This window comes from Trachypithecus francoisi, unplaced genomic scaffold (genome assembly GCF_009764315.1).
Source record: "Trachypithecus francoisi isolate TF-2019V2 unplaced genomic scaffold, Tfra_2.0 Contig01461, whole genome shotgun sequence".
NCBI classification, from domain to species: domain Eukaryota; kingdom Metazoa; phylum Chordata; class Mammalia; order Primates; family Cercopithecidae; genus Trachypithecus; species Trachypithecus francoisi.
Genome location: NW_022681433.1, coordinates 16,558,416 through 16,573,658, shown reverse-complemented (window position 1 = coordinate 16,573,658; position 15,243 = coordinate 16,558,416). Strand labels below are relative to the sequence as shown.

At 47.4% G+C, this 15,243-nt stretch overlaps 1 protein-coding gene across 2 annotated transcripts in view; it reads right to left on the bottom strand.

The window, feature by feature from the left end:
* SPATA13 (spermatogenesis associated 13) overlaps nucleotides 1-15,243 on the bottom strand; it is a 157,576-nt gene that overhangs the window by 76,934 nt on the left and 65,399 nt on the right. For both annotated transcript variants that reach the window (XM_033236608.1, XM_033236599.1), the window contains one exon: nucleotides 11,626-13,380. In XM_033236608.1, the coding sequence (XP_033092499.1) occupies nucleotides 11,626-13,269 (1,644 nt within the window). In that variant the 5' untranslated portion in view covers nucleotides 13,270-13,380. Of the gene's footprint in view, nucleotides 1-11,625; nucleotides 13,381-15,243 lie in introns of those variants that run through there.

Here is a 15,243-nt window from a genome sequence, read left to right as displayed (position 1 = left end):
ACGTACATTCAAGTGATAATACTGTTCAATTAAAAAAAAAAAAAAAGATTAAAAGCAGTCTTTCTCTTTTCCTGGCATGTCTCCCTGGCTTAAATCACAGCACCACTCTATTCTGGAGAAGTACAGGACACTTTATACCTACAGGAGCCTCAGGCTGGAGAGTGAGTTTCAAAGTTTGCGCTGACAAAAGTCATTTTCTCGAGTTGATTGCTGATAGTCCAAATTGTTGGGTCTAAACCTCAGGGACTCTAATTCAGTAGCTTTGGGTGAGGCTCAGAAATCTGCAGCTTTGGTTTGTACCTCAGGGCGGGGTCTTTGCTCTGGCTATAACTTAGAAGTATATTATTTGCAAAGTTTAACTGGTCTGCACTGAAATGTCTGACCAAAGGAAGTAATTTTAATCATAACAATGATTCATGTTATAAAAACTACTATTTACTGGATTTACCGTGTTCCAAGGCACTGTGGTAAGTACCTTACATGCATTATTTCATTTAATTCTGGCAGTACTATTATCCCAATTTTTAAAGAAGTTGAGGCTTAAGTAGGTCAAGTGTCTTTCTTAAGAATATACTGCTAGTTAGCAATAAAACTAGGACAGACCTCAGCAGAACAAGGCCCAACTACTTTATACCATCCAGCTTCCTGACCACTCAAGTTGGGAATGGCTAGCTGGCAGCCATGTGGATCCTGGTATCCTAGAAGTTACTAGATCAGTGCAGGGCAGCAAGCAGCCATGAGTGCTATATCGTCTCCAACCCACAGGGCTCCTCTCTCTATTCTCACACCAGCTGACTCCCTGAAGTCTGTCCCAGAGTATTGCAAATGGTGGTTTTGTCCCCAGACTGTCGGAAGTACAAGAAACAGGTAATGTTCAGTTTATACAGTGACTTGTGGCAATGAGTACTCTGACCTCCACCAACAAAACCTATGGCACCCCTTCTCATCCTCACCATCACGGCAGACACAGCCAAATCAATCGGTGTCACCGAGCCAGGCTGAAAGCAGTTCCACCCTGGGTGCTCTTTGATGTTAACTGTTATAGAGAGGTTCAAGAAGAGAAATACAGAAGAGGAGAAAAACATACTGAAATCAGTTTCTTAGTCATCAAGCTAAAATTCTCCCCCTGGAGAATATGGAAATGTACCTTTCTGTATTGAGTACTTCAGTAAGGTCTGATTACGCCCTCCTATCCACAAATTAAAACGAGGCGCTAATTAAGAAAACACTGAACAATATACCATGATATTGGTTCCCATAATAGCTTAAACTTCAGGAAGCTTAACATACACAGCATTAATAAGATGCAGTACATCATGACAGGTTGATTGCAAGTGGTTATTGTGGTAATTTCTATAAAAGCTGGCATTTAGTCTCTTGTGCAGGTATAGCGGTATGATTCTGTCTCCCTCCCCCCTTATTTTTAATGAGGAAATCCTATTTAATGGCATTTCACTAGAGAAACTATTCTAGAAATGAGCCACTGGGAAGTTCAAAACTACAGGTATACGATAATTTTATTTAGATTCTGCATTTGTAGAAGTAATCTTATCAGTGCTTTTTTCTTTTAAGTGTACGAAGTTCTATAGCCTGTCAGCAGTGCTGGGTGAGACTCAGGATTCTGCAGCTTTGGCCTGCATGCCGGGGGGTCTTCACTCTGGCTACAACTTCAGAAGTACATAGTTCGCAAGTTTTAACTAGTTTGTAATGAAATGCCTGACTCGAAGGTTGAGCACCATTTCAGAAATACTTTGAAACTTTCCACTGAAAAACAGGTCATAAGGAGCATACACATTTTCCGAGCAAATGGAAACTTCTTTTTTACAAACCGACTTAGAAAATGACTCAATTGTTAAAGTAAAAAGCTATTTTCACATTTAGACTCATGATCTGAATTTCTATGATTTAGTATTGCTGCAGGAGATCCCTTTTCTCTTTCATATTTTTCTCCAGCCAAAAGAAACAAAACAAGCTAAAAACATTCTGGGAGGAACTGAACATAAACTAGCACCAAGATGACTCACAAAAGGCACATGGACTCTCTTCACATCACACTAAAAAGCCCCCTGCAAGAGAAGATGTCTGTTGTATGTCTACCCTAGGCATACTATTTAGGAAATATCATAAAACACTAGCTGTCACAGCAGGGCAGATGTCCCTATAACAACATGTTCAGTTCATTAGAAAAATATTTTTTGAAAGCACACATAATACCATATTTAAAAATCTTTCCAACTCTAATTTTGTGATTCAAATTCTTGAATGTTTTTGTCAGAAAAAAATGAATGAGAACCCAGAGGAACATGGAAACTTATGTTCTCTGTAGTACAAAAAGCATAGGCAGCTGAATAAACGGAGGCTGGATAACCAGATGTTCATATATTAAAAAATGAATCTTCCTATTACACACAAGAACAACTAAACATGGGGCATATACCTAAATGTAAGAGCTAAAATGATAAAACTTCCAGAAAATAACACAGGAGAAAATCTTTGTAATCTTAGAGTTCTTAGATGTACAGAAAACTACAAAAATTTGGTAACTGAATTTTCATCAAAACTAGACTTTGACTCTTTAAAAAATATTATAAAATTGGGCTGAGAGAGGTGGCTCATGCCTGTAATCCCAGCACTTTGGAAGGCCAAGGCAGGCAGACCGCTTGAGCTCAGGAGTTCGAGACCAGCCTGGGCAGCATGGCAAAACAATACAATTAACCAGGCATGGTGGTGTGTGTCTGTAGTCCCAGTTACTGGGTTGGGGTGGTGCTGAGACAGGAGGATTGCTTGACCTTGGGAGGCTGAGGCTGCAGCAAGCTGTGATTGCACCACTGTACTCCAGCCTGGGCAAGAGAGTGAGACCCTGTCTCAAAAAAGAAAAGTATTAAAAAATTTAAAAGACAAGCCAGACTGTGAGAAAATACTTGCAATTCGTATTAATTTGATGTGTCAACTTGATTGGGTGCAAGAATCCCCAGAAAGCTGATAAAGCATTATTTCTGGGTGCGTTTGTGAGGGTGTTTCCAGAAAAGACTGGCGTTGGAATCAGTCATCCGTAGAGTAAGTAAAGAAGATTTGCCCTTAAGAATGTGGGTAGACATCTACAATCCCCTGAGGGGTCAAATAGGACCAGAAGGCCAGGCGTCCCCTCCTCTCCTGGCAGACATCCACCTTCTCCTGCCCAGAAACACCAAAGCTCCTGGTTCCTGGGCCTTCGGACTCCAGGACTCACACCAGCACTCCACCCCACCACCTTGTCCTTGGGTTTCCAGGCTCACGCTGAACTACACGTCTGGCCTCCTGGTTCTCCAGGCTGCAGATGGCAGATCTGGGTACTTGGCCTTAGTCACACCAGCTGATTTTCATATGTATCCTATTGGTTCTCGTCCTCTAGAGAACCCTGAATAATCATATGATCTGATAAAGAACAGGTAGCCAGGAAATACAAAGAAGACTTAACTGCTCAATAAGAGGATGACAAAGAATGCAATGAAATGATGAGCAAAAGATCTGAATGGGCACTTCACTAAATCAGATCACGTGAATCGCTAATAACCCCATGAAACGATGTTCAACATCATTAGTCATTAGGGAAATGCTAACTAAAGCCCAAATGAAATACCACTCTGCACCCACCGGAATAGCTAGAGCCCAGAATACTGACAATATCAAGTACTGGCAAGGATGAAGAGAAACTGGAACCTTTTTTTTTTTTTGGAGACGGAGTCTCGCTCTGTGGCCCAGGCTGGAGTGCAGTGGCCGGATCTCAGCTCACTGCAAGCTCCGCCTCCCGGGTTCCCGCCATTCTCCTGCCTCAGCCTCCCGAGTAGCTGGGACTACAGGCGCCGCCATCACGCCCGGCTCGTTTTTTGTATATTTTAGTAGAGACGGGGTTTCACTGTGTTCGCCAGGATGGTCTCGATCTCCTGACCTCGTGATCCGCCCATCTCGGCCTCCCAAAGTGCTGGGATTACAGGCGTGAGCCACCGCGCCCGGCCTGAAACTGGAACCCTTATACGGTGCTGCTGAGAATCTAAAACGGTACAGTCATTTTGGAAAGCAGCTTGGCAGCTGCTCAGACAGTTTAACAGAGAGTTGTCACAGGACCTAGCAATTCCACCCCTAGGTATCCACCCAAGAGAAAGGAAGCGTATTTCCACCCAAGGACTTGTATGTAAGTATTCACAGCAGCATTACTCGTGATAGTGAACAGGCAGCAACAACCCGTCTCCATCGACAAATGAACGGATAACCAAGTGTGGTCTAGAGAATCATGCACTGGAATATTACGCAGCCTTAACAAGGAAGGAAGCACCGATCATGCTCCATGGACAAACCTTCAGTGAAAGAAGCCGGTCACAAAAGACCACATATTACAGGATTCTATTTCTATGAAACATCCAGAAAGTAAAATCAGAGACACAAAAAACAGATCTGAGGCAGGGGCTAGGAAAAGAAAGTGACTGTAAATGGCACAGGGTTTCTTTCTGGGGTGGTGAAAACGTGTTAAAATTAGTCTGTGGTCAGACTGGATTAAGAAAGTGTGTCACATATACACCATGGAATACTATGCAGCCATAAAAAAGGATGAGTTCGTGTCCTTTGTAGGGACATGGATGCAGCTGGAAACCATCATTCTCAGCAAACTATTCCAAGAACAGAAAACCAAACACCGCATGTTCTCACTCATAGGTGGGAATTGAACAATGAGAACACTGGAACACAGGAAGGGGAACATCACACACCGGGGCCTGTTGTGGAGAGTGGGGAGGGGGGAAGGATAGCAGTAGGAGATATACCTCATGTAATCACGAGTTGATGGGTGCAGCAAACCAAGATGGCACATGTATACATATGTAACAAACCCGCACGTTGTGCACATGTACCCTAGAACTTAAAGTATAATAATAATAATAATAACAAAGAAATGAATCAAAAAAAAAAAGAAAAAAAGGAAAAAAAAAACTTAGCCTGTAGTGATGGCTACAGAGCTCCATAAACATATAAAAATCACCGAATTGTTCACTTAGTAAAAGGTGTAGACCCAAAGCCCATCAGCTGTGGCCTAGTCTTGGGTGGGAGCAAGGACTGACTGTAAAAGGCATGGGGAAGCCTTCTGAGGGGAGCCAAGTGTTCTTTAGCTGGACGGTGGTGGTGGCTGCACACTCTACATTTCCCAAAAATCATCAAACTGCATACCTACAACCGGTGAGTTGATGTTATGCAAATTAGGCCTCTCTACAGAGCTGGTCTGATTGACCTCAGCCACGGAATGTCCCTCTGTGTCCCTGCTCTGACAATGTCACTGGCTTTCCACCACTTATAGGGTAAAGTTCAAATTCACAGCTGTAAGCGAGGCTCTTCCTAAGGATGTCCGGACCTACCTGCTTAACTTTACCTCCCTCCTCTCCACCCAGCCACCCTGTACAGAAGTTCTGCAACCCATCTGCAGCTCTCTGACCAAATAGATGCATCACTTTGCTAGAAACTCATATGCAAAGCCCCGTGCTAAGTCCACGCATCACCTCAGCTAATCTTCAGAACAATCCTATGTGGTCAGGATGCTTACCACCCACAGTTTACAGGCGAGGAAAATGAGATTTAGAAAAGGTGGAGGACTAGTAAGCAGCAGAGCTGAGCTCAGGAGCGGCATCCGCCTCCTGTTCCTCACTCCTCCCGCCAGCCTGGAAGTCCAGTGCCCTTCTGCAACCGCTGCCCGAGGCACTAAAGACCCCACTCCACTGTCCCCAGTTCTGCCACTTTCCAGCCCAGGTTCTTAATTCTGCCACCTTCGGGGCTCCTGTGGCACTTAGTGCATTCGCATGAGGAGCCCTTCCCACTACATCATAATGACCTGCACACATTCCTGTCACCAGCTGGACTCCGAACCCATTAGAGCACAGACAGTGCCTTTTTGTTTCAACCTCTTCTGTTCACACAGCAGGTGCTGAGTGGTGAGGTACATGACAATTCCTTATGCACTGCTTGACTTCTGCTTAATGATTCCATCTTAACTTGGATTATTCCTCTATATCAAACCAAATTACATTACTTCCTGTTCTCTCCAATCACAGAATATCTCTGCACACATGTGCAACCTACTGTACACCTCACTGAAATGCCCCTGTCCTCTCTATAATCATCTGTAGAAATCCTCCTCCTTCAGATCAGATTCAGTCACCCTTATGAAGCCTTCCTTGATTTGGTACATGGGTGAGAACGGCAAGTCCTCTGAAACCCATAGCATTTTGCTTTTACCACTTTTATGGAATTTAATCCAGCAAGTTCTCCTATGTTTTAGGTGTATCTGGGCACAGGTACAACCTCCTTGGCATCACCACATGCCCTATAGAGTCATACCTAACTGGTCTCTTATATCTGACATGTGTTCAACAAATTTGGTTGGGTACATGGTTGCATTAAAATATACATATTGGATTGTGCAGGAAATTAACGCTTATGCTTTTTTTTTTAAGTAGCATGATGTCAAACTAACTGAAGAATTTCTCTATCCCCTGTAAGATTGTAACAGTGTTACACTGAAAAAAGAGTCCTGGAAAGAACCCACCTTAACCTCCCTGTCTTAAAAAGCCATGCCAATCTAGGATGGAAAAACCATCTAAACAGCGATAACCACACAGTGGCAGTCAGTGTCAAACGGTGGGCTAAGTGTTTAACATCCATAATTTCATTGGCTCTTACCATCCCCAGGGGCAGATGAAGTTTCCTACCCTTGAGAAGACCCGTGCCAGGAGAAGTTCAACAGTTGGCCCCGGTTGCCGGGGATCTTTTAATAAGAGAGCGAGGGTCCCAACTCAACTAGAAACATGTGCCAAGAGACTGTAGCTTACCAAAGCTCCCTGGAGAGGGGTCCAACTGGTTGTCATTTAAGAGTTTTTTTCATGGCATATTTAGCACTACATGAAACACTGACTCTGCTGCCTGAGTGTCCATTCACTAAGGAAGCGGTTTCTCCTTGTGAGCTGGTAGGAGAAGCAGCATGAACGCTCCCAACTCCTATGCAATACCTTCGAAAGGCAAAGGGCAGCATCGTCAACAAGTAAATGCAACCTGTAACTTACAACAGGTCCCAAGCTTAAGGACTTGTTCAACAAACCACTGCTCTTAAAGCTGACCACTAGGTGGCAGGAGCATAACATGCTTTGTAAATTAAAGCGGCAGGACATTTTCCCAGCTCTTTTTCACAGCAATACACACACCATCTTGTTAAACTGCTTACAACTTTTCAACGATTATTTTGTTATTTTTAGGGTAGTATGATATAAATAAGTAGTTCTAAATAGAAATTATTCTCCCTATTGAAAAGTACATTACAATATTTTAAATAACACCATAATATATGTTTACAACCTTTTCGTATTCAACAACAGTTTAAATTTGCTTTAATCCTATAAGTAGAACCCTACATTGTTAATGAGCTGAATAAACAAATATACTGTATATTGAAATATAGTAAAGACTGAAATTCAGTTTTGTAATACTATAAAATAGACAGAAACTGCTTTTAACTCATGAAGGTTGGAATCCTTGCGTTTCACACTTTTTCTGTTTGTTTCCCTTAGTTTGCATTTTGTTTCTCAAAGCCAAAATCAAAAAGGTTTCAGGTTCTCCTTCACAGGCACTTCCCTACAAGTAACACCGCACATTTCCAGTGTGTAAGATGCAATGTATAAGTTATGGGTAAAGCCGTAACTGTATCTTCTCTTTTTGACATACATGTTAGGAGCACAGGCCGGGCGCAGTGGCTCACGCCTGTAATCCCAGCACTTTGGGAGGCCAAGGCGGGCGAAACATGAGGTCAGGACATTGAGACCATCCTGACTAACACGGTGAAACCCCGTCTCTACTAAAAAAAATAGAAAAAAATCAGCCGGGCGTGGTGGTGGGCACCTGTAGTCCCAGCTACTCGGGAGGCTGAGGCAGGAGAATGGCATGAACCTGGGAGGCGGAGCTTGCAGTGAGCCGAGATCGCACCACCGCACTCCAGTCTGAGCGACAGAGTGAGACTACGTCTCCAAAAAAAAAAAAAAAAAAAAAAAAAAAGAGTACGAGAGGGGTGAAACCTTATCTCTACAAAAAACACAAAAAATTAGTTGGGCATGGTGTTGAGTGCCTGTAATCCTAGCTACTGGGGAGGCTGAGGCAGGAGAATCGCTTGAACCCGGCAGATGGAGGTTGCAGTGAGCTGGGATGCACCACTGTACTTCAGTCTGGCGACAGAGTGAGTGAAACTCCGTCTTGAGAAAATAAATAAAAGTACAAGAGGAAGCTTTATGTGCTATGTAAGAATTTTGAGGCCGGGTGTGGTGGCTCACATCTATAATCCCAGCACTTTTGAAGACTGAGGTAGGTGAATCGCTTGAGGCCAGGAGTTTGAGACCAGCCTGACCAACATGGCAAAACGCTGTCTCTACTAAAAGCACAAAAATTAACCAGGCATGTTAGTACATGTTTGCAATCTTAGCTACCTGGGAGGCTGAGACGTGAGAATTGCTTAAACTCAGGAGGTGAAGGTTGCAGTGAGCCGAGATCACACCACTGCACTCCAGCCTGGGTAACTGAATGAGACTCTGAATAAAAAAAAAAAATTGTTTTTGAAGAAATGAATGCAACTGAAAAATGTGATGAATATCTGGAGGCAAATTTGTAGGATTATCAACATGTGTGCACCTTTAATAAACTGAATTTCAATATAATTGTTCTGCTTTCTATCTTTGGTGATCTTTTGTGGGTAGAAATTAAATTTGATATAACTAAGAATAGCAAATATACGCATAAAACCATAAAATGGTCAAAATCACCCTGGCAAGTAGCTACACACTAGTTCACACATGTTCACTTAACAGGTTCTCAGGAATAACATATTTCAATGATTTAAAAAAAAATAATTTTGTTAAGCAGAATATAAAATCGAATCTTTAACATAAAAAACCCTCCAGACATATACAAATCCTTTTTTAGGGAGGGGAGGTTCCAAACTACGAGTGGGGCAGGCAGGCAGGGTGTTTAGTGGAAGGAATGTTACCCTTCATCTCACCCAGGAATGAGTGAAGTTTGGTCAGTTGTACAAACTGGAGCTAGCAGAACTGGAACTCCTTCCTAAGTCTGGCCACTATTCCTATGTCCTTACAACTGCTCCACAGGCTCAAATATACGAATGAACAGACAGTTCTCAATATTCAAGACCTCTCAAATCAACTGGTGAGCTCTCCACAGGAAATCTTGGGTAACAGACAATGTGCAGTCTCACTTCTCAGGCTGCCCAAGGAACCTGGAGACTAATTTCGATCTGAAAGCACTCTGCAAAAGTCCTACTTTCTAGGTCTTTCTACAAAGGTTCTACTAACCAGGTCTGTCTGTATAGCAATGGTCAAGATGGACAGTGCAGAGGCTGTCCTGGCTTCTGAGTTTGCAAATTTGGCTATGCAATCATTGATCTGTAGGCACTAAGACAAAACTGAGGTCCTCCCCAGAGATGGGTGGGAAGGGGCATTTGCTAGGGGATTATTCTCTATGGCAAGCACCAATCTATACCTGCAAATCAATCTAGAAATGTATGTGAAGAATAATCTGCAACATATACAATGAATGCATTTCCCCATCTTCCAGCTACGTAAGGTAATATTACTGAGTGCTTTATAAAGCGAAAATTACAAAGCTGTCCGGATGTTTGATAGAATATGAAAAAAACCTGCTGCTGTAACCTTGACAGCTATTAGCTGAGTCAATTCATGAGGTGCTTATGATCTACTCTAAAATAAGTACAATAACCCATCATAAAAACCTCTTTTAAACAAGCATCTTTCAAAGGCTGACAGGTACCAAACTGCATGTTCCTAATTCATTCCTAGGAAATTAAACAGCCTTAGTGATGGTGGTGGGCGGTGGACCAGGTACCTAAGAGGGAAGAGGCAGGTCCCCAGCAAAACCCCATCTTCAAGCCAGGGACAGCCTGAAACCTCAGGGCACAGATGCCAGTTCCGGGTGAAGTCAGCGACCTGGAGTGAGAACTTCCTTGATGCCTTTCAACCAAGCAAGTGCTGCTTTTTCCAGGCCTGCCCATGAACCCGTCGGCATGCACTTCCTCCATTCTGAGCCCATAAAATCCCCAGACTCAGCCACTCGCTGGGACTACCTGCCTGCAGAGAGGAGCAACCCACTCCAGGTTTCCTATCCTCTGAGAGCTGTTCAATCACCAAACAAAGCTCTTTTCAGCCTCGCTCACTCTCCATTTGTCCGCATAACTTCATTTTTCCTGGATGTGGGACCTGCCCAACAGTGGGAGCCAGAGGAGCTGTAACACTTTCCTGGATGGCTCGCCGAGCTGCAGGTGGGAGTTAAAGGGGCTGTAACACATTTTGGCCAGCTCACCGAGCTACAGGCGGTCACATGCCCCTGGACTGCAGGCGTGAAGAGTGGTAACCCTTCTGGGGACCCAAACCTTGGGATTCCCTCAACCAAAGCTGTAACACTATAACTCTCCCGCTTTCCACCAGCACCAGGCAGCTGCCACATGCAAAAGGAAGGGTAGGGCTAGACCCGCCCAAGAGCTGCATGCTGGAGTGGGGCAGTGGGATTAAAGGAGCTGTAACACAATGGGGTGAAACATGTTCCCCGGAAACACGGCCCCTGCTTGCTGTACTGCAGGTAACGAGGAGAAGAGTTGTGGCCCTTCTGGGAGCCCAGATCAGAACCAGGCTATGACACGCTGTAACACCCTCTTTGGGGCTCTGCAATTCCTGGTATCTCTGAGATTTCACTTGTCAGCACGTTCCCCTTGTCCACAAGCTGGTGCCTGCAGCAGAAGCCAGCTGCAGTACGTCTGTTCCAGCCACAGCCTTGCATGGAGCCGGCACCTGGAGCTGCCTGCCCTGCTGTAACAGCTGACATGCCTGGCTGTGTGCACAGGCTAGACTCCATGCTCATTCACTCACACACCCCTTGCTGCTCCATCCCTGGTATGCCCTTGGCAGGCATGGGATCTGGGCTGGCAGTGCAAGCCTAATGCAGCCTGCTGGGCAGAATGGGTGGGATGAGGCTAACGGGCATGAGCAAAACTCAAGCAGAGGCACTGCCAGTCACAGAGGTTTCCAGCTGGTCAAGTGACACCCAAAAGTGCTGTGATATTAGGACAGGTAACAGTCTCTTAACAGAAAGAATTTCACTTATATGCACTTTGTGGGAAAGGTTTACAGAAACAGCTTATAAAGAAGAAATATATGAGTCAGAACTGCATGGAACAGAACACAGTTTGTTCACAACTTATTTTTTCCCCCAGAATCTAGTACCTGGTACATGTTCAATAAACACCTTTTGAAGGAAAGGTGTGGCAAATGTCATCTCAATGAATCTCATACATCGTCAAATTCATTTCAAAGGAGATAGAGATAACTTCTGAACTTGGTAAACAGCAACTTGACAACTCCCATTCCCACTAATATTGTAAGGGCAACAAGGTCAGCAGAGGGCCACTGACCATGACAGGTTAGGGACCCAGGGCAACACCTGGGCAGCATGGGAACCTCCAGGTGAGGCCAGAATGCCCCTGTGCAAGCTGCCTTCCCGCAGCAGGGTCGCCCACATGAGGGACCTTACCACTGCCCTTACCTCCTCCTCCTCCTTTTCTTCTGGGCTGGCTGCCGCACCAGTGGTCACCAAAAGGTCCTTGCTGCCCTCAACACCATGTGTGGCTTCCACAGGACCCTGCAAGGACACAGGCCCTGGCTCTCTCTGAGCAGACCCTTCCGCCCTTCCATCACTTTCCTCCGAACTCACGGATGGGGCACCGTGATTGCTGTGACACTTGGCACTTCCTGCTCCGGGGCTCTGAGGGCTCTGGGGCTTGGGTGTGGTGGGCCTTAGAGGAGTGGGAGGCTGCTCAGGGTCAAATGTGGACTGGCTGCCAGCGTTTGGGTCACAGCAGTCTTTGCTCAACACACCCTGGACAATCGGGCTTGGCGAGGAGCTGCCAGCGCAAGGACTGTCGCTTTCCACCGCCCAGGAACTTTGGGCTTCAAGAGGAAATACAGCGGTGTCAGCGTCTGCGTGGGGCCCCTTAGAGGTGGCCGAGCTGAAACCAGCAGCCACAGTGCAGGCTGCAGTGGAAACATGCATGACCGCCCCGCCCCGCCTGCTGTCCTGCTCCGTGCTCCTGGAGACGCGGCGGGAGTAGTCGTCATGCAGCCGGCTGTGTGCCTGGAGTCTCAGGCTGGCCTCACCAGGGGACGGGGCCCCACTCCTGGGACTCTCCCTCCTCCAGGCGGCCTCAGTCACATTGCTCACAAGTTTGAAGACTCTGTCAAAGTCCTTGGCCCTTATCGGGCTCCTCCAGCGTTTGGTCCTCCCTGATCCAGGCTTTTGGGAGTCAGTGGACGAACTGCTTAGGGTCCTCTGTGGCACCTGGGTGTCATGCGCCATCCTGAGGTCTGCAAGATTGGAGGTGGACTTCCGCTTAAAGGAGCTCTTCTTCAGAAAGGCAAGGTTGTCAGTGCTCTTGCTCCTCCTGTAGCCCAGGCTGTTGTTTTCAGGATCCCTCACAAGAATCTCACACATGGTGGGCACCTGGCCAGTGGCTATCGTGGGTGTTGCGTGGTTCTGGGGCGCATCCAGCAGGCAGATGCGGCCCAGGCCGTAGGCTCTGCGGAGGCTGCGGGAGCGGTGTGTGCTCCGCTGGAAGGTATCGTCCATGTCCTCGAGGTCGGACCCATCCAGTGTGCCCCCCTCTGCTGGCCTGAGGGTACCACACGCTGGTCCCGGGGCTGAAGGGGAGCCCCTGCTTGCCTGGGCTGCTGGGACAGCGCCATGCGGGATGGGCTTTCCCAGGCCGTGCTCCAAAGCCTCTCCCTTGGAACAGGCATTTGACCCCTCTCGGCTCTGAATTCCTTTCAGGACTGAGGACTTCAGTTTCTTAAAGGATCCCATTTTCCGGAAGGAGGCGAGGGTGTTCCATGTGGAGGAGCTGCCCACCAGGACCATGGAGCGGGGCCGCTCGGGGTGGGCACTCGTCCTCTTCCGACTGGTGGAAAAGAGGCGCACAAGCTTGGCTGGGCTGAGTTTGGCTTCCTGGGTGTCTGTGTCGCCACCAGGGCTACAGCCACAGACTCCATTTCCACACGCAAGGGAGGTCACCATCTTGGGGTCTTTCAGGTCGGAGCCTGGACAGGGGGCTGCGGGGCCTGGTCCAAGGCCGTTCGGGGCAGTGGTCATGTTCTCCAGGCAGGGTGACCAGGGCCGCACAGCAGCCTGGGTCATGGCCACGGGCACTGCCGAGTCCGCAGACCGCAGCTCCAGGCCTTCATCTCCAGGAATGCCGTCCTGGCACTCACACCTGCCTTGCACATCGGGCTCCTGGGTGACCACGGCCTGCAGCGGAAGACAAAGCAGGCGGTTTAGCCATTTCCCATGCAACAGCCCCTCTGCTCAGAGAAGAAGAGGCACGTTCCAGCACAGGGCTGGTCAGATGAAAGCTACTTCAAACTCAGTTACAACTGTACGTTTCTCCTCCATTCACTTCACACGCTGAAGGAAAGATGCAAATGTATATCCCTGGACAGAGAAGGGTAATTATGGACTGTGCCGTGGACATGAACTCACTGGAATCTGTGTAGGTGGGACCAGGAAAAAACTGCTGGAATGAAAATATCTAAGTATCATTCAACGCTATCTTTTCTTCTTATGTGAAATGGAAAAAAAAAAAAATTAGGAAATACCAAAAGAAAACTTCACAACAATTTCAAAAGGCGTGATGTTAAAATGCCAGCCTGTGTTGAATCCAACACACCAAATACTCAAACCAAGTGCTGACACACGCAGGAACAAGTGTGAGCCCCACATGCTGGCAGCTGTCCAGGGGGGCTGAGATGCTCAAACACTAACTGAGAGCTGCATGGGGCCACCGGGACAGAGGCGGGAAGGACTCGGCCAGGACATGCCAGGGCAGCCTCTGAGAAGGAAACACATTGGTAGGGGTCTTTTCCCAACTGGTCATAGAGTAGAGAAAAATGAGGATGCTGCTGAAGTATATTAGAAATTCAGGGTGGGGTGCAGTGGCTCACGCCCGTAATCCTAACACTTTGGGGGTCAGAGGCACATGGATCACTTGAGGTCAGACGTTCGAGACCAGCCTGGCCAATATGGTGAAACCTCATCTCTACTAAAAATACAAAAATTAGCCGGGCGTGATGATGTGCCCCTCTAATACCAGCTACTCGGGAGGCTGAAGCAGGAGAATCACTTGAACCTGGGAGACAGGTTGCGGTGAGCCGAGATTGTGCCACTGCACTCCAACCTGGGCGACAGAGTGAGAGAGACTCCGTCTCAAAAAAAAATAAAAAAAAAATTCAGAGGAATTCATATTAAACAAATTCAGCATCTTTTTCCTCTTCCCACGTGCCCTGACAACCACACACTCCTGCACCCAAGCCCACTGCACACATCCATTTCCACACCATTCCCCCATGCCTGTATCCATATCTTTACTCCCACACACCTGTGTCCATACCTTCCCACACAGTGTTCATGCCCTTCCCCCCACACCTGTGTCCATGCCCTTCGCCCCACACCTGTGTCCATGCCTTCTCCATCATGCACACGTGTGTCCACGCCCTTCACCCCCATACCTGCGTCCATGCCCTTCCCCCCACACCTGCGTCCATGTCCTTCGCCCCACACCTGCGCCCATGCCTTCCTCATTATGCACATCCGTGTCCACGCCCTTCCCCCCACACCCGGGTCCACGCCCTTCCCCCCATACCCGGGTCCACGCCCTTCCCCCCACACCCGGGTCCAGGGCCTTCCCCCCACACCCGGGTCCACGCCCTTCCCCCCACACCCGGGTCCAGGGCCTTCCCCCCACACCCGGGTCCACGCCCTTCCCCCCACACCCGGGTCCACGGCCTTCCCCCCACACCCGGGTCCACGCCCTTCCCCCCACACCCGGGTCCACGCCCTTCCCCCCACACCCGGGTCCATGGCTTCCCCCTGAAAAATGAAGATGCTGCCCCCGCCCAACCTTTCCCATCAGGCCAAGATCTGCTCAGTCTTCAGGTGAGAGCTCACATGTCTCAGTCCCCCGTTCTCAACAAATAACTACTGGATGAATGAATGACAGATGATGAAAATAACCATAAAAGACTATCAACTTTTAAGTACTCACTATACGTCAGGCCTCTCCACGAAGGTCTTGGAAAATATAATGTCACTGAGGACCCACAGAAACCTAAGAGG